At 41.1% G+C, this 26564-nt stretch overlaps 1 protein-coding gene across 8 annotated transcripts in view; it reads right to left on the bottom strand.

Moving 5' to 3' along the window:
* SLC35B3 (solute carrier family 35 member B3) overlaps nt 1-22076 on the bottom strand; it is a 35049-nt gene extending 12973 nt beyond the window's left edge. For 3 of the 8 annotated variants that reach the window (XR_006279015.1, XR_006279016.1, XM_043508343.1), the window contains exons 1-6: nt 21829-21947; nt 12987-13268; nt 10887-11008; nt 8379-8533; nt 6465-6572; nt 2086-2183 (exon numbers count right to left, since the gene is read on the bottom strand). Coding sequence is in view for 6 of the 8 variants with exons in the window: in XM_043508343.1 (XP_043364278.1) it covers nt 2086-2183; nt 6465-6572; nt 8379-8533; nt 10887-11008; nt 12987-13268; nt 21829-21840 (777 nt within the window). In the remaining 2 variants the exon portion in view is untranslated. Of the gene's footprint in view, nt 1-2085; nt 2184-6464; nt 6573-8378; nt 8534-10886; nt 11009-12986; nt 13269-14847; nt 16799-21828 lie in introns of those variants that run through there. The other 5 variants (XM_038391602.2, XM_038391601.2, XM_043508345.1 and 2 more) reach the window with 5 other exon arrangements.
* Nucleotides 22077-26564: the final 4488 nt, after the last annotated feature.

The raw sequence follows: 26564 nt of genomic DNA, 5'->3' as shown, positions 1-26564 counted from the left end.
CCATAGTGGCTAGGATGGTGTTTTTAGGAAGATCACCAATGGACTGTAGTTTCCTCAGGAAGTCAGTGGTGTCTTGAAGATAGCTGGGAGTGCTGGTAACGAAGGGCCTGAGGAGGGAGTCTACATAGCCAGACAATCCTGCTCTCAGGGTGCCAATGCCTGAGATGATGGGGCGTCCAGGATTTCCAGGTTTATGGATCTTGGGTAGCGGATAGAATACCCCAGGTCGGGGCTCTAGGGGTGTGTCTGTACGGATTTGTTCTTGTGCTTTTCCAGGGAGTTTCTTGAGCAAATGCTGTAGTTTCTTTTGGTAACTCTCAGTGGGGTCAGAGGGTAATGGCTTGTAGAAAGTGGTGTTTGAGAGCTGCCTAGTAGCCTCTTGTTCATACTCCGACCTATTCATGATGACGACAGCACCTCCTTTGTCAGCCTTTTTGATTATGATGTCAGAGTTGTTTCTGAGGCTGTGGATGGCACTGTGTTCTGCATGGCTGAGGTTATGGGGTAAGCGATGCTGCTTTTCCACAATTTCAGCTCGTGCACGTCGGCGGAAGCACTCTATGTAGAAATCCAGGCTACTGTTTCGACCTTCAGGAGGAGTCCACCCAGAATCCTTCTTTTTGTAGTGTTGGCAGGAAGGTCTCTGTGGGTTAATATGTTGGTCAGAGGTGTGTTGGAAATATTCCTTGAGTCTGAGACGTCGAAAATAGGATTCTAGGTCACCACAGAACTGTATCATGTTCGTGGGGGTGGAGGGGCAAAAGGAGAGGCCCCGAGATAGGACAGATTCTTCTGCTGGGCTAAGAGTATAGTTGGATAGATTAACAATATTGCTGGGTGGGTTACGGGAACCATTGTTGTGGCCCCTTGTGGCATATAGTAGTTTAGATAGCTTAGTGTCCTTTTTCTTTTGTAGAGAAGCAAAGTGTGTTTTGTAAATGGCCCCCCCACCCCACCCCCCACTGTTCCTCTGATATTCTTGTTAACTGCTGGAATTAGCCTACTTTGCTTGTCACCATGAAAGGTTTTCCTCCTCCCCCTTCCCCCCCCCCCCCCCGCTGCTGGTGATGGCTTATCTTAAGTGATCACTCTCCTTACAGTGTGTATGATAAACCCATTGTTTCATGTTCTGTGTGTGTGTGTGTGTGTGTGTGTGTGTATATAAATCTCTCCTCTGTTTTTTCCACCAAATGCATCCGATGAAGTGAGCTGTAGCTCACGAAAGCTTATGCTCTAATAAATTTGTTAGTCTCTAAGGTGCCACAAGTACTCCTTTTCTTTTTGCGAATACAGACTAACACGGCTGCTACTCTGAAACCTGTCATTAATTATATGGAAAACCCTCCATTGATTTCAGTTATACAGAACAGAATAAACAAAGGATATACTTCCTATTTTTGTATAATATTTGTATAGACAGGAGAGAATTATTGCAACTTCAAAACTTGTTTTATTTAATAATATACACAAATGTGTACCTTTTGATGGTAAAAAATGAATAGTGCACCACAAGCGCTTTCTTTTTATATACATGATAAATAGATCATGTAATGGCAAACCAAAACTTAATCTATGTATCTTGACTTGCGTAGAATATTTCTTAACATGAGAAAATTCCAACTCCATATGTATTGGTATAGTCTGTCAGTGATTCTCAATCAGGGGTAAGTGTACCTCTGGGGGTACACAGAGGTCTTCCAGGGGGTACATCAACTCATCTAGATATCTGCCTAGTTCTAAAACAGGCTACATAAAAAGCACTAATGAAGTCAATACAAACTAAAATTTCATACGACTTGTTTATACTGCTCTATATACTATACATTGAAAAGTGCAATATTTATATTCTAATTGATTTATATTATAATTATATGGTAAAATGAGAAAGTACACAATTTTTCAGTAATGTACTGAGATACCTTTGTATTTTTCTCACATTTTGTAAACAAGCACTTTTTAAGTGAGATGACACTTGGGGGATAAACAAGACAAATCAGACTGCTGAAAGGGGTACAGTAATCTGGGAAAGTTGAGAGCCACTGATCTGTGTGATAGAACACTAGATTAAAGTGTTTGGATATTTACCATTTCTGAATTGGAACCATTGTGCAACTTCATAGCTTTTTCCTGCACGTTTCCTATAACAGCATCTGCACAGAGAGCAAGGGATATAAGGACCACACCTGCAAACACAAGAAAAAGGGGAAAAACAATATTAATTAATAAGACAAATGCCATTCTACACTCACCCTGTAGTGATAGGTGTAGTGTAAGATGCAAACTCAAACAATTTTCACTGTGCTTACACTAGTTTAGACCTTAAGTTCTAGAAGGCAGGAATTGTTTGTTTTACACAGATCAGCACCACGGGGCACCAAATCCTGATATAGACATCTGGGCTCTCATGAACTACAAAGAAGTAACAATTATTAAACTTTAAGGTCAAATTAATGCTGAATATTATTCATATAAAACAGGTGTGTCCTGTTGGAAAAAAAAATAACAAAAGCAGTATATTTAATAAACACAAAAAAGGAAAAACACAGAAATACTGACAAAACAACAAAAGCAAGGGGATTCACAGTGAAAGGTTTTCAATTTTCTGAACTTACTTTATTTGCCTAGGTGCTGTTCAGGTACAAGATGAACGTATGCCTTTATGTATATGCTGCACTACTTGGCCACAACAAACTCACTGCATGGCAGGTAATGTTATCAGCTTAACAGCAACAAAAATTAATAACTCTTTATCCATCACAAGTCAACTAATTTCCAAACTTTGATTCTTTCACTATTTTACCAACCAATATCTCTGCCATTCCAAGAGTTAGTATTAATGCTAGATACTGTATGAAAACATGTTGGAATCCCATCTTTGATAAAAGTATAACATTAAATTAATTAGCAGCACACAAGATGTCAAAAGTTAGTAATGTCCATTTTCTATTTTGTTTCTTATACCATGACCATCGTAAGTGAATGGTGAGAGCAAAAACAGGAAATAAGTAGGTTAATCAGCATGACATTACTTAAGATTTCATATTTCACTGGTAGAGATTTTGTTGGACCAGTACAAATACTTTAAGGAAGGAATAAACTTTTCCTATCCAGAAAGAGAAATGATTGATCCTTGGGACTGTTTGAATTGGAAAACTTTTTAAGTTCCTAATTTCCTTAAATTTAGTTATAAAGTTGCCTCCATGCTACAATTTTGGGCCTATGCCATTTTCTAACCACCAGGAAGCAATCAGAAGGGGAAGAATCTATAATCTATTCAATCAGGTATCTAGGGGCACTGTTTGACTTTATATGGCATTATATGACTTTTTAAACAAAATTTTTTTACATACTCTATCAATCTGAATCCATTGTAATGGATGTATTGAATCCATTACAATGCCAATATGGGTGTACCAGTATAAAATAAGATAGTGCACATAAGCCAGTTTAATCTCATAATTCGATAGTTTTATTTAAAGCTGATGCTTTAAATCCACTCAGGTTTTATGTTTGTAACATTCGTATCAGACAGCAAAGATTACTTGTTCCGTTTAACCTCTCAGCATAGTTTTGCTTCCTTAGGCAAAACTGTGACATGTAAATAGATTTGCCCTTGACAATGTGCACGTTTAAAGAATTTTGATTAAATCATGAATGTAAAAAGAAAAGCTCCAGATCAAAATCATACTAGTTTGTGTGTAAGTGCTTCTAACAAATGCATTATTATAAACCACTATAAAGGAGGAAATGTGACATTATTTAGTGACTAGCAATTTGGCGATGTCATAAGACAATGAATTCTTAGGAATTTGTCATTTTAAAGTTACACTGCAGAGTAAAAAGTTAACATTGTTTTGAAAGCTGCAAGAAGCTTAAGTCTATAGTTCGCTTTTCTTTTCACTCTGATTTGCATACACTTCAAATGTCAATATATATTCTGTTTCATAGAGGCACCTTTATGATGCTTTTCTTCAGTTTGCAGTCGCTTTGCAGAGAAAAAAATTACATAAAATTATTAAAGGACAAGGTACATCAAATTACATAGTGAGAAAATTCTTAGGTTAATTCCACTGGCTTCAGTGGAGTTACTCTTGATTTATACTGGTGTAACGTCAGAAGTAAGCCCACTTTTTAGGAAATATACTAAGCTGCCTCCTACCTCCATCGTTCAGCTAATAAAATAAAATATCCAGCTTCTAAACTGCAGAAGTCCCAGTTCAGACTAGATCTATGACCTGGACAGAGACAGGATGGGAGGAAGGTGCAGAGAGGTAACTTGCTCAGTTTACACAGCAGGTAAACAATAGAAAAGGAAAGAACTCAGACCCAGTCTTCTGAAAGAAGACTCTCTTTTCAGCCCTAACCCTTTAAACCTGTCTTTCTTTATCCTTTTATATTGTATGTGTCAAGATAGATCTTTGGTTGAAATGGGTCCTAAATGCCTTATAAAGGAAAAAAGCAGTGCTGTTTGTTGTCCTATATAGATAATACTCAGACTACATACCGAAGATGTACTTGCATCAAATTACTGAAGGTGATAGGACCAACATGGTCCTCAGTCCTTCAGTTTGTAGAAAGATATTTTCACACAAATTTAAAAATAAAAATCTGACATTTTAAAATCTGATTTTAAAGAACATCATTTAAAAATAGCTTTTAACCATTAAAAACCTCAGTAAGAACATATGCCTAAATGTGTTTTTCCTGGGATATACTTATTTGGTGGGTGCCAAAAAGAACATAGCCACATGTTGTACTCCAAATACATGTCTCTTCAACTACATATCTAGTCTCTTGTTCCACTATGTACCTGTATACGGTAGATCCTATAATTTAGATAGGTAGCAAGTCATTTTTTCCAGTTGTAATACCACTAAAGTGACAAGCATTATAACGCCAACATAGCAAAACAATGACAAGACTAAATAAACATCTGAGTTTAGACATCACTACTATTTGAGCACCACTCAACACTAGATGGATAACATTTCTGAAAAGGAAAGGTTTCTTCCCTAAAAAGGAGCTCATTTTTGTTTTAGGATCAACAAATGCTAGTATGAATGAAGGTCCCACAATGAATTGACAAACAATTACTATGTCTCATCTGAATCCCCTGAAATAAATACAGCTTCAATATGGACAGCTCTAAATTTCTACTGTACATTCATGGTTACTGCATGAAACAACTTGAAATTGCACGATGTGGGCATTAAGTATGTGTAACACCAAACAATCTTGCACTAGAATTGTTTTAATGTCATTGTAAAATTAGTAAAATATGAAGCAGTATGTTTACATAATCCTAAGAACATATGTGCAGTTCCACTGTGAGGTATGCTTTCCAGAGCTGTACTCTCTAGAAAGCATATGCAGTTTTAAAGTAGCAGCATGTAAAGTAACCGAAAGGCTGACAGACTTGCTGGTCTCCAGGGATTTTAATGGTGATGGATATCAAAGTCAATAGTCCACTCCACTTTAAGATGGAATCTGAAGAGGCCCTACCTTTCTGTTGGAGTTTGCTAATGCTGATTTCAAAGTTTGAAGCCCTGTAATACACCAAGTGCAAACTGAGATGACTGCTTATTCAAAAATATATAGTCAAGATAGTGTAGATGAAGCACTGAATTAAAGTTGACTGTTTCCATTTAAAGAGCCTTTTTCAGTCACTTATAACTTTATTCAACTTTCAGGTGACATTTTTCCAGTTTGAGTGTCAGTGCAAAAATGGTTAAGTCATTTTTGAGTAAGAACGTAATGAAAATAAGCAAATTTGTCTTTATTTAAAAAAACGACTTTTCTAGACAGTTCTAGTAGCTCAGGGGAAAAAGGAAGAAACTTGAAATTATTCCCAAGGTTAGATCTGCTGTGCTTTTTAGTGGGCCAGTGAAAGTTCCTTTTGATTTCGCTAATTTATACAAAAATGAATGCATAGTGATTTTTTTTCCTTTTTAATTTTAGATAGGAATTTATGAAGTATCACATCAATTAAAATATCATCTGCTATTTCTAACTTACATGAAGAAATTGTCTGTCAAGAACACTAGTTCTCACTGAGGACTAAATCTATAGCAAATATGAGGTAAAGAAAAAAGTTAGTTACCAGCTGCAAGAAATAAGTCTGAAAAAATTTTAAAAAATCCCACTTTTTATTCTATTTAAAGTATTTCAAATGGAATTTTATCAAACATCTCAAGATATATTTACTTCTGGACTGAGATCCACCAGAGATACTTCAGCTCCAAGGGTAATATCTGGGGAAGTTTTAAGTGCTTGAGAACTAAGGCTTAGAATGATAGTGTCTCTTATTTCAGCTGTAGTGCTGCTGGTAAAATGATATAACAAAATCTACCTTTTTACTATGACATTCTAAGGCAGTACCACCAAAGGCTCCCGCTTTTATGCAATGCTCATTCTAGGCAACATAAGAATGATTAAACCATAAAGTAAAATGAATGCTGCTTTACCTGTCAAGTTGAAATTTGGTGCGATTGTGCTGTCAGCTAAAGTAAACCATATTAGGCCAAGACTCATACACATTGCAGCAGACACGTCTGCAATATTATAACGTTTTCCTATACAAAAATACAAACAACAAAAAATAAGGCCATGTAATAGTCTTAATTTTAACTCCCCTTTATTTAGGAGGGAATGGCAGACAAAGGAAAAAAAAGCTCTCATTCAGTATGCCACCAAAACATATGGACCTAATGTTCTCCCTCCAATATTTGAGTAGAAGGCCTGGCTACAACTCTCTACAATAGCAGTTCTCAAAAACTTTTTCATAGTACATACCACATCTCCATAGAGAAATCTTGTGAGCAATAGCTGTTACCATTCAAAATGGCACAGGCCACATCTCCTCCCCTAAAGTGATTACACATCTCTTTGGCAACTACAGCAATAATTTACATGGAAAAGTAGATTTACAGATGTATTTTAGTTATCTTTAATGTAACATCACAGAGGGAAACAAGGAGAGCCAGTACCATTTGGTCAGCCAGCTATTTGTAGAACACCAGCAAAGGCTCAGCAGACCAGTTTGGGAACTGTTGTTCTAGAACTTAGCAATGCAGCCAGCTGTATTTTGGGGGGGTCCTGAAAATATCATTTGAATAACATATTCCATTCCTTCCCAAGGGGCTGTGTGCAGCATGTAAGCGGCCAGAAAATAACTGTTTAACACAGACATTTTAAACTGTTCTCAGCTTTCAAGAACCTAGCACTATATAATCCAAAGGCATTATAAAAATATTACCTACAGAGAACTGAATGCTCCAAATTTAAATGACAAGAAGATTTAATTGAGACAGACCTGAGTTGTTAGTTGCACATACAATATTTACATTTTAGTATAAATTTGAATATTTGATTTTCTTCTTGAAACTGGTTTATTATTATTGCTTCAGTCTCAATACTGAAAAGTGTAATATTCCACTGTAACTACAAGACAAAACTACAGTAATAGGAATACTACATTCTGGGCTCAGTTCTGTAGTCCTTTGCCATGTGGAGAATCTTATGGTACATTTACACCGTGAGTGCCAGCAAATGTCAGGGTCTGGGTCGACAGATTCGGGTTCGCATAACAGCGTTAAAAATAGCCATGCAGAAACCCTCCCCTGTTCTCTCAAGGCTTCAGAGTCTGAGCCACAACATCTACACACCTCTTTTAGTGCCATAGCGTGAGCCCGAATCTGTTTGATTCAGGCTCACTGGCGCTTGCTGTACAGATGTACCCTTATTGACTTTGAGTAGCAACAAATCTACAGATAAAAGTGAGAATTTTTCATAATATATATTATGAGGATTATCAAAATATTGAAATATGCTATGTATTTTATTTACATGCTCAGAGTTATGAGCTTCAGTCAGATTCACCATCCCGAACCTCTTCTGGTATATCATAGCATTAAATACAATTTTAGAGGCTAATCCTGTATTCTCTGAGCAACCCAAACCAGAGCTGGTTGGGAATTTCATTTTTTGGGAGGTCAAAATTATTGATTTGTTGAAACCGAAACTTTCTGTGGGAAAAGTTCTCTTTTGACAAATTTCCCATTTCAAATGATTTTTTAAATTTCTCAAAGTATCCTATTTAGGCATTTTCAACATGAGAAGTTCTGTTTTTTGGGGGTTCAAAATTACATTGTTTAGAAACTTAAGTTAATTTATAGTAAAATATTTTGTTTAAAAAGGTCAATACTGGAAAAAAATGATTTTGATACAAGCTACATTTTATGGGCAGTTCACCCCCCGACAGGAAAACTGTTTCCTGCTCAGCTCTACCCAAAACTTCCATTAAGTCAATGGAATACAGGATTTGGCCCTTATGTGGTTATCTTCTAATAAGAACATTTAATAGTAAGAACAGTGCATACCTTGTATAAAGACTCCTCCTATCATAACAGGAATCAGTTTACAGCACTTAAAGATGACTTGAGTAGGATAATTCAGATATCCTAAGGAGGTATTTGATAAACCCATAGTCCCTACAGTTAGAAAGGCTATTATCATGTAGGTTTTCCCTGGGATTCTGCAAAATATAAATGTATGAATCTTGGTATTATGAGCATATTGTATTTTTAATAGGTGAGACTTTCATACTGGGAGAAGCTAGAAGAAAGGGTACACTAATAATAGAACCGGCTGAAAAATGGGTCAAACTTTCACTAAAAATTCATCTCCAACAGTTTTTATAGTAATTGTTAATTTCAGTGAAATTTTCCATTTTCAACTGGGTCTAATGAATAATGCTTTAGTCTTCTATAGTGCCTTCTATTTAAGGATTACAAAGCATATCACAACTGTTAAAGGACTTAATTCCTGATGGACGATGTTGAGTTATCCCTATTTCACAGAAAGGAAATAGTCACAAAGGCGTTAAGTGACTTATAAAAACACACCGGAAGCTGGGAACAATCCTGAATCTGTTTGTTCTTAACCACCTTTCTCTGACTGTATAACCGTTTTTCTTGCAACCACCTCCATTTTTAGTTGTTTGTAACTTTTTGAAATCTCTATGAATTTCTTTGTGAAGTTTAAACAAAAAGCTTTCCCATTTCTGTGTGTGCAGAAAATGGGGGAAAAAATACATATCCTCAGTTTACGAAGTAATTCTGGTGCCTTTTTATAACTCTGGAGAAATGGATGAAGACAAAGTTGAGATTTGGCCTTGAAATACCCTGAGAAGTGCCTTTGAGTATCGTGGTGAATACTGCTTTTGATGTGGCGCATTATCACCTGCTGACAATTACACTTTGCACATGTACATTTTAAATCATTATAGCACTAAGTTCGAAGTGAGCACCAAAGGCCATGCTGTACAAACACATGCAGCTAACTTTACTGAATTTTTTGTATGCAGCTAAGGGGAACAGTGAAGAGGAGTGGTCTTGCTGGAACCCTTGACTTATTCACAATGCATTCTGTACCATAGTTAGAAGGATATTTCACCAGTTTTTACAGGTGGTTACTTTTTTGTCAAAGATATTGTCTCTTTAAAAATAAGCTTAACAAATTAACAGTTCTGTGTAACCTGATAAATCTGACTTCATTTTAGAAATATTGTCTATAATTTAGAATGTCAGCATTTAAAATATAATGCATGTTTAACTGAAAAGTGTACCATGAACAAAAATTTAATATATTGGATCGCAGCTGAGGATCACTATCGGTGGGAAGAACTGGGGGGGAAAAATAACTCCTGTATAATTTTAAAAGTAAAAAAACAGACTGTTCTGAGATGAGAGAGAGAGAGAGAGAGAGAGAAAAAATATATGGAGACTCTGGTTGTATACTATAGAACCCAAAGAATTGTAAAGGGGAAAAAAAAGCAAAATTTGGAAGAGGGTTTATTTTTAAATGTTCTCCTTAAAAAAAAAAAGTTAGTAAATATTTTCCTCAACAACTATAAAGAAAATGCAATTGCCCTAATAAAGTTGTGCCAAATTTGGCTACTCAGTTCAGCCAGAAAAGTGTGAAACAGATTTCAGTACTGCTTTAAGTGCAAATCTCAACATAACTAACTATGGAGTCACTATCAATACTTCTGTAAATTATATTTAATAAATAATTGAAAGTGTGTAATGTGCATCTGAAAAAAATGAAATGAAACTGAAAAGTACAATGAAAAAAAAAAAGGTAAGCTAAGTGAAAGGGACTGGCCTAAACAGCTGCAACTCCAACCAACTTCAAAGTTCCTAAGGTCCTGATCCCATAGAAACTTATGCATCTGCTTAGCTTTAAGCATTGTGTGTTCTCCCACTGACCTCAATAGGACTGCTTACAGTTCTTTAAATTAAGCATGTTCATGTCCATACTTTTTTGCAGCATCAAGGCCTAAACCTGAAACACTAACCTTTTGCTTACATAGTACAGTGCATACAATATAATACTAGTGTACTTGTTCTTCAACCTCTGAAAAAAATATATGTAGCACAATAACATAGTATATTAACCTGGACACTCAAATATGTAGCATCATATCTTGATAGTCATTAACATGGGAGTGTTAATTTAAAAGGTACCTAACAAAGCATCAAGAATACCTAAAACTTTTCTCTGTGTGTGTGTGTGTGTGTAATTTTTTTTAAGTCAACCACTGGAGCTAGTGGTCCATTTCACTATTACAACAGAAGTCAGGCATAATAAATAGGAACGAAGGACATGAGTATATAGTTGAAAACAAACAGTGATGTATATCTTCAATTGCGAATCCGCTCATCAAATCATACTACATTTTATCTTATCACTATCCATACAAATCTACTCAACTATCTGTGAAATAACAGCAATATTCATACACAAATTATGGAAGTCAGATTTATCAAACTAATTGCCTCATGCTAAGTTAAATGTGTAAAAGGATAAATCACTTAAATACATACCGTCTCCTTTTATCCTGAATAAGCTGCAGTTCTATTAGTCCAAAAATGGAATAAAACCCAAATTGCACTAAAGTAAGGTACCAACCAAAGGGCTTAAAGCCCTCCACTGAAAATATCAGTTCCTATAAAAACAGAACACACACACACAAACTGTTAAATCAAAACTTAATTAGCAGACCTATTTTCTCAATGTGAAAATGCAATTCTCATGCTTTTAAGTTGCAAAGCAATAAGTAGAGAGTACAAGCAGTATTCATAACTTAGAAGTATTGGAGAGGCAGCATTTAAAGACTGAAAAAAGAAGGCCACATATATTGCTGGTGTAATTCCTCTGAATTAAAGTGATTCATCAGTGATTGGAATTTGGCCCATAAGCATTCATCTCGAATTAGAGAGGGCTTTGTGTCTGCTTTTAACTTGGTTTTCAATTCATTTTACTCAGTATTTGACTGTTTCTAGACAGCACTCTCAAATGACCCATAAAAGATTAAGTTCAAATTGTTAACATTAACTTATTTAAAAGACAAATTTACTGGTAATTCTAATTTCTTAGGAATCTACAGACATTTAAAACAAGAGAATATTATGTTATGGAAAAACATACACACTGTCTAAAGAATTATGCAGATGTATCCATTTTAGCCAGAGCTGGCAGCAAAACTGATACCTTCCATTATAAGATACTGTTTTCAATTACTAATAACTTTGCCAGATTTAACTATTTGGGCTGCAACTTTCCATGTCAGGTGTTTCCTCAGACTGTTTAAGTTTCAGCAGAAGTTTTCCCATCAGCTATGAGAATAAGGTTGGGAAAAATGTTTTGCCAATGTTTTAAAAAAAATAAAAAATTCTACCATTATTTTGGTGAGAAGCTCTAGCACCTTCAGACTTTGGAGCAGGAATTAAAAATATGCAGTCAGAGTTTAAAGTCAGGAGGGACCACCAGATCATCAGTCTGACCTAGAGTATATCACAGGCCATCTACATCATCCCCAACACCCGCACACTAAATCCAACAACTGAAATGAGACCAAACTATTATAGCCTATAAAAGACTAGACTACTATGTGCCACAGGCAGAAAACAGGAGGGACAAAGGAGCACAAGTGCTTGAGCCCCCCATAATGGCAGGGAAATTAAGTAAAATATAGGAGATAATCCTGGCAAGTAACCTAAACCCACACCCTGCAAGGGACAGCAAGAGACCCCTAAAGGTCACTGCCAATCTGACCTGGGGAAAAATTCCTTCCCAACCCCACATATGGCAACAAGTTAGACCCTGAGCATATGAACAAGAATCAGCCAGGCAAGCACCTGAGAGAGAATGGTGGTTGTCACCTCAGAGCCCAGTCTCAGCTTGCCCAATGTCCTATCTCCAGCTGTAGCCGTTCCTGATGCTTCAGAGGAAGGAGATTTTAAAAAACAAACAAAACCCCTCCTCCCAGGAATCAGGTTGGCAGATGGAGGACAGGAGCAGAAAGGTATGTAACCACTAGAGAACATTCACCTACAGAAGAGGGAACAAAACCCAGGATACAGGAGTCCTAAAATTCCTCTGCCGTTTAGAAAACAGCTGTGAAGCCCACTAGCACACCGTGCATCTCATCCTCCTCTAGTGAATGTGCAGAAAGGATAACAGCCTACTAATAGTTAACTGAAGTGGCAGAAGTCCATATTGTAGACCTAAAGATTTCAACCCTGATGATGACCCATGTGGTCATTATGGTCCCATACAATGTAACTTTTTTGTTTTTTCAGTTTGTTTTTGTAAAAACTTAGAAAAATCACATAATGTTAAGAAAATTAAAGATGCAAAGTCATGCACTCAAAAGATAAGAAAAAAATTAAGGTAGTACATGCATCCTTAATTAGATCCTCTTCTGTAGATGCATTATGATTATAGTTTTTAATGATATGGTCATGTACTATTTTTTCCCTAACTTCAGTGTTTGACTTTGTGATCTTAATGTTCTTTTAATGTAGTTTTTTTAAAATGTATAGATTAGGACAGATTTTTAGACCAATCAAGCTACACATTGTTGAATATTGTTCAACAAAAGAAACAGAGGTACTAGCATAAAACATAAATACAGAATTTACCTGTAAATATCCATAGATTAGATAAAACATAAAAACTCCAGAAACACAAATAAAAAACTGAGTGGGTTTGTTAAATTTGCTGAGATTCATGCCAAGAACGATTATGTCATCTACTGATTTGATATGAGGTGACATGGCTTGCGATTTGGAAGGTACGCTGATCGAAATATATTTCCTTGAGGAGCTGAATTTCAGATCCATGTTTCCTAGTTCGCTGCATTCAGTGTCAATGGAATCTTCTCCTTTTTCTTCCTCTCTCTTTTTGTGTCCTTTGTTTGGAAGCTGAAAGAAATCATAAAAGTGAGAGAGGCCACATGAGTATGGAATTCCAAAATTAAAACAGTATACAAAATATGAAACTTAATGAAATTGCTTCAGACAAAAAATTGCACATGGAAACATTTTACAACTCAACTTCAATACTTAATGGGAATTCCTAAAAATCACAATAGTGCAGTACATGTGTCTCCCCTATGATACTACTGTCTGCATAACAGATCTAATGCAAGAGGTAGAATCAATGATAACATTATGGCACTAGTGCTAAGAATTAGTGCATGAGTACTTTATACAGAGGCTTGGTCTACACTTGCAAATGTTGTTGGCACACCCCTGACCAATGTAGCTACGCTGTCACAGATATGTCTACACTGGGGATTATGTTGACGGAAGAATGCTTCCCTTGATCTAGCTACTGTCGTTTGGGGAGGTGGTGTTTCGGCACTGACAAAAAAAACCCCTTTTGTAGGTTGTGTCTCCACTATGGGGCTATGTTAGTATAGCCTCCATAGTTCAGACATACACAGAGATGGAAAATCTGATCTGGAGAAATGTTAAGTCTGATTTTTATTAGTATATTTTACTTTTCTGAAACGTATAAAAAGTTAAATACCCTTTAAAATCCTTCAAAAATAGTTTGCTTAAAGTGGGGATCAATCCTTCTACTGCAGGGGTGGGCAAACTTTTCAGACCAAGGGCCACATCTGGGTGGGGAAATTGCATGCAGGGCCATGAATGTAGGGGTGGGGCAGGAGGCGGGGTGTGGAACAGGGGTGCGGTGTGTAGGAAAGGGCTCAGGGCAGGGGGTTGGGGCAGTAGGGATGCAGCAGGGGGTGGGTGCAGGCTCCGGCCTGGCGCCACTTACCTGGAGTGGCTCTGGGGTGGCAGCGGCATGCAATGGGGCTAAGACAAGCTCCCTGCCTGCCCTGACCCTGCGCTCCTCTGCTCCCGGAAGCGGCCAGCACCACGTCCTGTGGCCCCTGGGGGAGGACAGGGCAGAGGGCTCCCCGCGCTGCCCTCACTTGTGGGTTCCTCCTCTGAAGCTCCCATTGGCCGCAGTTCCCTGTTCCCGGCCAATGGGAGCTGCGGGGGGTGGAGCCCTCTGCCCCCGTACCCCTGAGGGGCCACAGGGACGTGGTGTCAGCTGCTTCTAGCAGCAGCACGGGGCCTGCGGCTCCACAGGGGTGGCAATCCCCGTAGGCTGGATCCAAAGCCCTGATGGGCCGGATCCGGCCCATGGGCTGTAGTTTGCCCACCCCTGTTCTACTGCCTACAGAAAGCAATGCTGCACAAACCTGTCACATCAGGTTAAGCATTCAGCACAGGGCCAAACCCAGCCCTCTTATACCAATGTTCACAGGCATGAAAACAGAATATGCTGTCATGGGATGATCCCATTACTGTGATCACACTGAAAGTACTGGTGCAGAGGTACTACGATTATGGCTAGTCTACTTTATTTGCATGATAAGGTGCAGCACGCTCAATACATCCATTTCTATATGCAGAGCCTAACTGTGAAACTGGAAAGAATCTTCCCCTCTACCCTTTGCTTCCAACTCCCACTTTTGCTTGAGATTACCTGTTAATGTTCAGGAAAAAGGTTGTGCAGACTAGGAAAAAAATCTTAGTGACTGTCCAGGAACAACCAAGGTCTCAAATATGATCACATGACAAGAATATGGTGATCCAAAGTTTTATAACCACTATCAGTCACATGCACTCATCTCCAATTGTAGGATGAGGCATAACTGGATGAGTACAGCCAAAGAGAACGAATTTAGCAGAGTACTGGAGTGGGTAGGCAAATCATCCTTTTCTTCACTTCAGTGAAGTATGCGATAACTGAAGTTTGAGGCTAATTTTGCATTTTTCAGTCTCAAGCTAACTCCACTGGTCAATTGCTGCTCCTAGTCAATTGCTGCACTTTTTAGGTGCAGGTCAACAGCTAGTTCAGCCCACGGTCAGTAATTAAATTTTTATTGACCTAGACTGGTGTTTTGGTTATTCCAGCCCAACGGGATTTTTTCTCACTGGAGTATCTACCAAAACCCACCTTCCCAGTGCTCCTTTATGACAATCATTTATCCTGCTAAAGGAAACTGAATGAGACTCCCTCCAGGAGTCAGTCAGTCAATTCTGCTCTTAACTCCACAGACCAATAATTAAAGAGTTATATGAGGTACTATCTTCACCAGAAGAGGAATAGTGTGCTATATAGTAGTACTCAGTCTAAACTTCATGCCCAGACAATAATTTAGTGTGAAGGCATTTATAAACTAATATGCACTGCCACTGTCTTAGTTGACCTCTTTTTGTCAATCTCTCTTGCTTCCCACTCCCTCCGCTATGACACCAGTACAGTATAACAAGCCTTGTGGATAAGGGGGAAGTGGTAGATGATGTAGTCTAAGGCCTTTCTGCAGAAAGGAGCAGCGGCCATTAGCTAAAAATAAGGAGTCATGTTCCGTCTAAATGACACCAAAACAATGTCATATCAGGTTGTTAAGAAAGAATTCTAACCCTAGGGAAGTATAGCAGAAACAGTGACCAGATGAACAGAAAGACATTACGATGTTTAAAGGAAAACTTGGCAAGATAACACACTGTCTGGCAGAACCTCTTATCAGCAGTTTCAGTTGGGAAATCTATACTTCCCTTTTGTTTGACCTTTAATTAGTTCTCTCCTTTGTTTGTTGCATAACTGATTTAGCAAAATTTAAACTGACTCTAGTATGTAAAAAGTAGTGTATTAAGATTAGCAAATAACATTATTTCGTAATACTTTAAACGATAGGTCCTGCTTATCTATACCTTAACCAAAGTTTGACTATATAAACTGGGCTCCAAGAAGAAATTCTTTGGAACCCAATTCCAGGACACAGCCCAAGAATAAAGCTGCCAAAACTCAATACCCTGCACGACCATTCTGTGCAAAAGTTGGAGCCACAGACTATCCGATTCCAACTGACCAGCAGGAAGAGATCGCCTGCTTTATCAGCAGTGGTGGCCATTGTATGCTTGGTGTGTGTTCTGTTGATCAACTGCTAATAAATTCAAGTTAAAGATTTACTGTGTAAAGGCTCTTTTAGCTGGGAAAAGGTCCAGCCAACCTGAAGAGGGATATGCCCTGAGCCCACAGAAGGGTAGGGGTGGGTGCCCTAGAATGTGAGATATCTCGACTTTAGTATGGCTTATGATACTGTCTCGTATGACCTTATAAACAAACTAGGGAAATACAGCCTAGATGAATCTACTATCAGGTGGGTACACAAATGCTTGGAAAACTACTCAGAATAGTTATTAATGGTTCAATCAAGCTGGAAGAGCATATTGAGTGGGGTCCTGCAGGGATCAGTCCTCTGTCTGGTTCTATGCAATATCTTCACAAATGATTTGGATTATGGCAGAGAGTACACGTATAAAATCTGGAGATGATACAAAGTGGGGAAGGGATGCAAGCACTTTAGAGGACAGGATTAGAATTCAAAATGATTTTGACAAACTGGAGAAATGGTCTGAAATATATAGGATGAAATTCAATAAGGACAAATGCAAAATACTACACTTAAGAAGGAATAGTCATTTACAAAATGGGAAATGATTGCCTAGGAAGGAGCACTGCAGAAAAGGATTTTGGGGGTTAAAGTGGATCACAAACTAAATGAGTCACCAATGTAATACCATTGTGCCAAAAAAAAAAAAGTAAACAACATTCTGGGATGCATTAGCAGGAATTTTGTAAGAAAGACACAAGCAGTAATTCTTCCACTCTACTCAGCATTGATAAGGCCTCAACTGGAGTAATGGGTCCAGTTCTGGGCATCACTCTTCAGGAAAGATGTGGATGATTTGGAGGAAGTCCAGAGGGGAGCAATAAGAATGATTCAAAGACAAGAAAACGTGACCTACAAGAAAATATTGAAAAATTGGGTTTTAGTCTGGGAACAAGAATACTGAGGTGGGAGGTAACAGTCTTCAAGTATGTACAAGGTTATTATAAACAGGAGGGTAACAATTATTCTTATCCACAGAGGACAGGAAAAAAAGTAATGGGCTTAAATTGAAAAAAGGGAAATTTCGGTTCGATATTAGGAAAAACTTCTTAACTGTAAGGTTAGTTAAGCATTGGAACAAATTACGTAGAGCAGGAGTTCTCAAACTGTGGGTTGGGACCCCAAAGCGGGTCACGACCGTTTTAATGGGGTCGCCAGGGCTGATGTTAGACTTGCTGGGGCCTGGGGCCAAAGCCCGAGCCTTACCATCTGGGGCTGAAGCCAAGACAAGGGCTTCAGCCCTGGGTGGTGGGGCTCAGATTACAGGCCCCCTGCTTGGGCTGAAGACCTGAGCTTCGGCTTTATCCCCCCAGCCCCTGCATAGAGCGGTGAGGCTTGAGCTTTGGCCCCCTCCACCCAGGGTGGCAGTGCTCAGGCAGGGGCTGAGGCATCAGTCTCGCCTCCTGGGGTTGTATAGTAATTTTTGTTGTCAGAAGGGAGTCGCAGCGCAATGAAGTTTGACAACTGCTGACCTCGAGGTGGTGGAATCTCTGTCACTTGAGGTCTTTAAGAACAGTTTAGACAAACACCTGTTAAGGATGGTTTAGATAATAATTAGTCCTACCTCAGTGTAGGAACTGGACTAGATGGCCTATTGAGATCTCTTCCAGTCCTACATTTCTATAGATTCCATATGTGTACATAGGCCTTTCCCAGCAAGAGCAGCAGCTGCCCAACTAATCCCACCTAGTTTCACTTCCCTGCCCAAACTGGACCACAGAGGATGTAATATGTTCAGACAAGAGCCAGGATACTAGACTAGTTCAAGGAGTCCAATTTTCAATGTCTCTTTTCCTTAAGTCTCTCAGCGAACAGTAGTGGACTGCATAAATGTCTACTTTTGTACAGAAAGCTTCCTGTCTGGCCTGATCCAAACAGAGTTATGACTAATCACATTTACTGCTGCTATTCAGGCATGTGCTGCACGATGTTAAAGAGCACCAGAACAAACATGATTTTGCCTTAAGAGAATTTCAGAGGTGCAGGAGACCATAAGAAAGACTACTTTCTGCAAATCTCATGATAGCTATGCTGTTTATAACAATACAGAAACTACATCCTTTACCACTGCTTTAGATATTAACAGCAATTGCAATAGCAGAGAAACAGAACCCTGAAATTAGGTCACAAAAAGGAAACAGAAGAGCTGTTTTTAAAATATTTTATTTTCTAATAATTTAAGGCAATATGTATTCTGTTACTGAGTTTTGGATTTAAAGATTAAATACTACTTTAAAATAGCCATACTGTTAGTACCTGGAGAGAACAAACTTTCATGAAGGATACTAGAGTTAGTGAGAAAGTGTTCGTTCCACTTACATACATTATTTAAAAGAAGATTGTATAAAATTCCCTTTTGTGTTAAATTATTTGCTTGAGAACATGTTATCATAAAGGAATATTCTACAGTGCCTAACACTAAGATGAGAAACAAATTCTCCACCAAATACTATTATTATAGACAATGGGACTCTTCTGAAATATATTTCTCTAAAAACATGCACAGCAACTCTTTTTCTAAGCAAAATATCACGTGTCATTCTTCATCATATACTCAAAGTAAGTGATCCACCTTATGTACTAATGAGCAACAGAACTGCAATTTTACAAATGCCACTTACAAGCTTAAGAGATGCTTACTTCTGGGGGAAATCTGCACCACTGCGTGCATGCAGAATTCATGTCCCCGGCAGAATTCTTTGCTTCTCTACAGAAAAATGACTTCTGACGGGGAAGCAAAGGAAAGCCGCAAGAACGATCATGCACCCCTCCTCAGCAGCACAGGCGTGTTGTTTTGGCGCCCAGCACAGCTGACTGAGAAGTAAATCACTGCAGGGGGTGCGGGAGGGGAGGTGCCCAGCTGGGGATGCCACAGCTGCTGGCTTTTACCCTGTGCTAGGCTCAGCTGCTAGTCCCAACTGCGCTGGGAAGGATGAGACTTCCTCTTCCCCTGCAAGGAGTGGTCGGGGCCAGGAGAAACCTCTCCCTGCTGAAGGAAGCTCTGTTCCCCACCCTCACTTCCTGCCTCCATTGCTCCTCAGCTGTGGAGGGAAGGGTCACTATACAGGGAGCTGCTCCCGCCCTGCCCAATCCCTGTGCATCCGGACTCCCACCCCATCAAGTCTCACCCCCTGCATCCTGACCCCCAGACCAGCCCCCAGACCACTAAGCCCCCTGCACCCCACCCCACTGAGCTTCAACCAGCTGCACCCAGACCCTCACACCCTGACCCTCCCTTACAGAGCCCAAACCACCTTCACCTGGACCCCCTCACAGAGTCCCATTCCGGCTGCAGCTGGAACCCGCAACAAGCCCATGAGCATCCAGATCCCCCCCCCCATAGATCTACCCTCACCCCCAGATTGTCCCACACAGAACCCTCCCACCCCACACTTGGATTTTCCCCCATCCCAGTCCCTCCACACTTAGATCCTGCCAGGCTGAGCCTGCTTGCCCCACACCTGGATCAGGGCTAGACAGCGTGCAAGACTGTGTCCCTCTCTTTCACTATCTTGGTGCACTCAGCACAGAGGGGCAGGACCAGGCCTTGGGCTGTGTCAGGGTCTGGTGCAGCCTCACCATTAAATCCGTGTCCTGGGAGTGGAGGGTGATCTCCTACCTCTGTGGAGGCCTGTGTTTCCTATTGCCATGCTGGAGCCTTCACATTAATTGTAAAATAAAATACGCAGAATTTTAAAATACTGTGCAGAATATTTATTTTTTTGGCACAGAATTCTCTCAGGAGTAAAAGCTTTCCCAAACTACATGTTTAACATTCCATATTTTGACTCTTAATTTTATTTAAAATGAAAATGCTTCCTCTTGCACAAATGGTTTGCTAAAATAAAATATCCTCAGGCAAGTTTTTGCCAGAAGCAAAGCTGAGCTAAACCTTCTAAAAATAAGAGACCTTAAACTAAGCTCTAGTGCATAATTAACATTTGCAACTGTAGTTAGAGAACCACATGCCTGGAGCACCTATTGAAAATGAAAATCAGTAAAAAAAATGATGTTTCTTTTTCTATATCTATGCAGGCCGGGGGGGGGGGGGGGGCAGAAGACATTTATCATCTTCTCTGTGTCTTGGTGGATCAGAGGGAGGGGCAGCATACCGTTTTTGGAAGTGTCTGCCTTAGATTGACAGAGACACAAGGTGGGTGAGGTACTCTCTCTTATTGGACCATCTTCTGTTTACTCTTTTGGTCCCTTTTGACCCTATGAGTCTGTTGGTGAGAAAGAGAAGCTTTTAAGCCACTTAGAGCTCTTCTTCACGTCCAGGTTCGAGAAGAGCTCTGTGTGGCTAAAAAGCTTCTCTTTCTCACCAACAGAATTTTGTCCAACAAAAGACATACCTCACCCACCTTTCAGAGTAGCAGCTGTGTTAGTCTGTATTCGCAAAAAGAAAAGGAGTACTTGTAGCACCTTAGAGACTAACAAATTTATTAGAGCATAAGCTTTCGTAAATGCATCCGATGAAGTGAGCTGTAGCTCACGAAAGCTTATGCTCTAATAAATTTGTTAGTCTCTAAGGTGCCACAAGTCCTCCTTTTCTTCTCACCCACCTTGTCTCTCTAAAATCCTGGGACCGACATGACTACAACACCACTGCATTAAAGACACTGTCAACTTGATACTTAGGCTATGTCTACACTACCACTTATGACGCTCAGGTGTGTGAATATACCACCCCCTTGAGCAACATAAATTACACGAGCATAAATGCTAGTGTGCACAGCGCTTTGTCAGCAGGTGAGCCACCCCCATGGACATAGCTCCTGCTGCTCGCTGGGGGTGGATTAAGTATGTCAAGGGGGAGCTCTCTCTCCCCCATTGGCACAGAACAGCTACACAGGAGAGATCTTCCAGTGCTCAAGCTGCATAGGTACAGCTGTAAGGTCTCTAGTGTAGACACAGCCGTAGTCCATTATAGAAAAAAAAACTCAGAAGCAGTTTCAAGTAATATACCTGCCCCTCACTTCCCTCCTGTCTGTATATGTTTTAAGTCACAGGTTCCTCATTCTTCAAAGTCTTTTTTTTCTCCCTTGCTGCTATGGGAAAGATGGTCACAGAGCAGAAGAAACGGCCTGACAGTAGAGGGGAAACACTGAAACTCCTATGCAAAGTGGAGTCAAATCCAGAAAGGACCCGAGGAAACCAAAACCACTTAGCGCCTCCAGTGTCTTTTAGCTCTAGGCCTGGGGGCGGTACTTGGGGCACACGAGTAGATGAAGCCTTTACAGAGGCGGTGCAAGGCCTGGACCGAGAGACCCCCCGCGCCCCGGCCGGAAGCGCAGTAATTGGGCGGGAGGTGTCACCGCGGGACGCCGAGGCGGGGACCCGAGGGCCCCGCCCAGGGAGACGCGCCCGCCCCCCCTGGGGCCCCGGAGCCGGCCGCGTCTCACTGCGCACGGGCTCGTCCCGCCCGGCGCTCCGGGGGCGGGGGGCAACTGCCCAGCGGACCCCCCCACCCCAGGCTGGGCCGCGCCCCTTCCCCAGCCGCGTCTCACCGCTCCGCTCATGGCCCCCCCAGCGAGCGGCTCCGGCCCACGCCACCTTCCGGGAAGCAGCCTGGCCCCGCCCACGCCCCGGGGGGGGGAGAGGGGGCAGTACCTGCTCGCGCCCCGGGGGAGGGGAGGGGGCGCGGCGGCGGCGGCGGCGGCTGCTCTCCTCTCCCCTAGGCGCCGAAAATGGCGGGGGGGGGGATGGGGTCTGTGTGCGAGCGCCGAGCGCATCGAGCCAATGAGATCCGTCTGCTCGGCGCTCTCCTGCCGGGACTGGGCCCCGTGTCATTGTCCCCGCCCCGGCCGGCGCAGGGAAGAGCCGCCAAGGGCGCGCGGGAGAGGAGCGTCCCCCCTCGCCCTCGCCCCGCACACAGGGGGACTCTCCCCTTACTCTCCTCCAGCAGAGGAGACCCACGCACCGGGGAGCCCCCATAGAGGAAACCCCCTCCAGGAGAGGAGATCCCCGTGTAGGAAACCCCCCCGGAACAGGAGACCACCGCACACATACAGGGGACCCCATATAGGAACCCCTCCAGAACGGGAGACCCCTCACCCCATCCAAGAGAGAAGACCTGTATGGGAACACCCCCTAGAAGAGTAGACCCTTACACCTGGGGGGAACCCCAGATAGGAACCCCCAAGAGAGGTGACCTCACAAATGGGGGAACCCCATATAGGAACACCCAGCGGGTAAGGAGACCCCACCCCCCTCCCCCACCACACACACAGGGCGGGCCAGTGCCCTAGCACTGTACCTGGACACACGGCCTAGTGTCTGGCTGCTCCCCACAGTGTTATCTGTGCATAGAGTGACCAGACAGCAAGTGTGAAAAATCGGGACAAAGGGTGGGGGGTAATAGGCGCCTATATAAGATAAAGTCCCAAATATTGGGACTGTCCCTATAAAATCGGGACATCTGGTCACCCTACCTGTGCAGGACCCTCAGACCCTTGCTCTGGCTGTGCCTCCACATGCAGGCAAGGCTCCCCCCCAGCTTTGTCTGGACTAGGGAGGCAAGGGGTGGTTCACTTGTTTTTGTTTTTTAAGTGAGATCCACCTCCTTGTATATTCCCAGCATAGGTTTAGTTTAGTGTAGCGAGTCGAGGTGAATATATATTGTGAGGAGGCCTAGGGTTTACCGCACCCAGTTAGGTATTGAGTTTAAAAACACCAGTCTTACAAACCACTAACTCTATGAACCATTTTTCCAAACTGCAGGGGAGGAGGGGGAATATCCCATAACCATAGGCGCCAACTCGGTGGGTGCTCTGGGGCTGGAGCACCCATGGGAAAAATTAATGGGTACTCTTCACCCACCAGCAGCCAAGCTCCCCTCCTCGCCCCGCCCCACCTGACCTCCGCCTCCTCCCCTGAGCATGCCAAGTCCACGCTCCTCCGCCTACCTCCCAGCTCTTGCTGCTGCAAAACAGCTGTCTCGTGGCATAACGAGCTCTGGGAGGGAGGAGGAGCATGAACATGGCACACTCAGGGGAGGAGATGGGGAAGAGGCAGGCCCGGGGCAGGGATTTGGGGAAGGAATCGAATAGGGGCAGGGAGGGGGGTGGAGTTGGGGTGGGGACTTTGGGGAAGGGGTTGGAATGAGGGCAGGGCAGGGGCAGGAGAGGGCGGGGTCAAGCCTATGTCCATAACAAAAGCGATGTTGATGAGGAACATGTTGACAGCCCTTTATCTCCTGATTCCTTCAGTGCATCAGAAATTGCTTCACAGCGTTGTGCAGGATGAGAATTATGCAATGCTGGGTAATGTACTGCAAGTTCTGTAGTGTACCTACTGCAATTTTCACTTTTATGAATTTCGTGATCCCCAATTAGTTCTTAAAATAAAGTAGTGGTTCTCAAAGTTTTGTACTGGTGACCCCTTTCACATAGCAAACCTCTGAGTGCCACCCCCCCCATAAATTAAAAACACTTGTTTATATATTTAACACCATTATAAATGCTAGAGGCAAAGTGGGGTTTGGGGTGGAGACTGATAGCTTGCAAACCCTAATGCAATAACCTTGTGACCCCCTGGGGGGGTCCAGACTCCTACTTTGAGAACCCCTGAAATAGAGGGTCTGCTGTAAAACTACCATAACATCCATGTTTCCTTCTCTAGACTAGGATTTGATTATAAGTATTGTAAAACCTCCCTTTTCTGGCAAAGACATACCCCTAGCATAGGTGTAGAGTAACATCTTCAGCTCAATTCTAGCATACAAGGTAAGCAGCTGTTAATCCTGCACCTATGGTAGAAAAAAGGTCTAGTTTAAGCTCAGATTTCACTAGGACTTTAGCTAAAACCTGCCTAATTTTAGCTACTTTTCCTAGAAAGAAAAGGTGGGTGAGGTGTAGTATCTTTTATTGGACCATCTTCTGCTGGTTGAAGACAAGCTTTCAAGCTCCCTGGAACTCTTCAGGTCACCAACAGAAGTTAACCCAATAAAAGATATTACCTCATCCACCTTCTCTCTCTCATACCCTGAGACCAACATGGCTACAACACTGCAAAAAAAGTCAAGACAGCCATGCTCATTCGTTGAGAGATGTTGTTGGAGGAGGAAAGAAGCCTCAGATGTGGCTTTTTAAAGCTAATGGGGAATAGATTATATCTCCTGATTGAAATGTTGCATTAACATAAGGTATCACTAAAACAGCTAGTCAACACAGTGATCTCATCTTGTGCCACTTTTCCTCTATTTGTCTGGCTTTAAACTGTGAGCTCCTGATGGTGAGAATAGGTCTTTCCTTACTGTGTGTAAATATGCTGTAGATGCCACCAGAAATAAATAATAGCTCTGAGACTCCTACAGAGCTTTGAAGATAGGATGAGGGAAAATGTTAAGTTACTTACTACCTATCTGCCACAGGCTCAGCGGTTTTTCAGTAAAGTTAAAGCAGTTTTTTGTTATGATTAACTAGATTTTTTTTTCCCCTTGAGATTTGAATACATGGAAGAGGGGTAGAGGATCCTATTACAGATAATAGATCACCAACATGAGGCTGTTTTTACAAAAGTCACAAGATATAATTAGCTATTCAGAGAGCATCAGGCTTCTCTGCTATTACATGAAACAAAAAACAGTAAAGCAATACAAACTTTGAAAAGCAGTTTAATGAAGGTACCAAAAGGCAAACAAATGAGCACATACATTTGAGGATAAAAAACAACAGATAAATACCTGCTTAGAAGAATTACCTTAGTCACAAAAAAGCAAAACAAGATATCTAGAAACACTGTCACGGGGAAATATGGATTAGATAGAATTACTTTAAAATTAATACACAAAGTAAATAATAATCCATATCAAGATGGGATTCTGCAGGAGGTCTGTGACAATGTGCTATTTTATTTTAAAAACAAACAAGGCTGGTTTTTACTGGCTGAAAAAAAAGATGTTGCTACTTACACAAGAGCTAGTTTAGACTGAAGTTGTTGAGCTATGCCAAATTTAAAGGATTAGCTCCAGATGCATGCGGGGGAGGGGGGAGTTCTTATCATCAAGTAAGCCTGTTTTGGGCATAGATTAATAGGAACCAGAGAGTTAAGGAGAAAACAAGGTAGTTTGGGTGTTGTTCATGTTAAATACATTTTAATTAATGCTGTTCCCAAGGTTATTAATGCTTCACAGGAGGGAGTCCTTAAAGTTTCATGAAGACAGTATTGGTAATCCTAAGTATTCAAAAAAAATCATGAGATTTAAAAATAATAAATTCTGGATTTTTTTATTTGTTTGCTGGTGTTGGAGCATTTAGGGTTATTCTCTCTGCAAGCATGAGGATTTATTTATTTTAATGAAAGGTGAGATTCCCAGTTAAGCTAATTCCAGCAAACTCCCAAAATCACAAGACTTGTGATAACCTTAAGAGAGTTGGTAACATAGTAGAGAGCAAGGAATTACAAAATACATGAATAGGAAATATCCATATAAAGTCATTACTGAATTTGTGTTTAAACAGTGTTTATTTGTAATTGTTTTACAAAGGATCTCATAGTCTTCTCCTTTGCCATATTTCAGAGTAGCAGCTGTGTTTGTCTGTATTCGCAAAAAGAAAAGGAGTACTTGTGGCACCTTAGAGACTAACAAATTATTAGAGCATAAGCTTTCGTGAGCTACAGCTCACTTCATCGGATGCCACGAAAGCTTATGCTCTAATAAATTTGTTAGTCTCTAAGGTGCCACAAGTACTCCTTTTCTTTTTGCGAATACAGACTAACACGGCTGCTACTCTGAAACATGGGGAAATAGTTTTACTTTGTGTAATGACTCATCCATTGCCAGTCTCTATTCAAGCCTAAGTTAATTGTATCCAGTTTGCAAATTAATTCCAATTCAGCAGTCTCTCGTTGGAGTCTGTTTCTGAAGCTTTTTTGTTGAAGTATAGCCACTCTTAGGTCTGTGATCGAATGACCAGAGAGATTGAAGTGTTCTCCAACTGGTTTTTGAATGTTATAATTCTTGACGTCTGATTTGTGTCCATTCATTCTTTTACGTAGAGACTGTCCAGTTTGGCCAATGTACATGGCAGAGGGGCATTGCTGGCACATGATGGCATATATCACATTGGTAGATGCGCAGGTGAACGAGCCTCTGATAGTGTGGCTGATGTGATTAGGCCCTATGATGGTATCCCCTGAATAGATATGTGGACAGGGTTGGCAACGGGCTTTGTTGCAAGGATAGGTTCCTGGGTTAGTGGTTCTGTTGTGTGGTGTGTGGTTGCTGGTGAGTATTGGCTTC

This window comes from Dermochelys coriacea, chromosome 2 (genome assembly GCF_009764565.3).
Source record: "Dermochelys coriacea isolate rDerCor1 chromosome 2, rDerCor1.pri.v4, whole genome shotgun sequence".
Taxonomy (NCBI): domain Eukaryota; kingdom Metazoa; phylum Chordata; order Testudines; family Dermochelyidae; genus Dermochelys; species Dermochelys coriacea.
The sequence above is the reverse complement of the archived record's forward strand: the minus strand, read 5'-3'. Positions and strand labels throughout refer to the sequence as shown.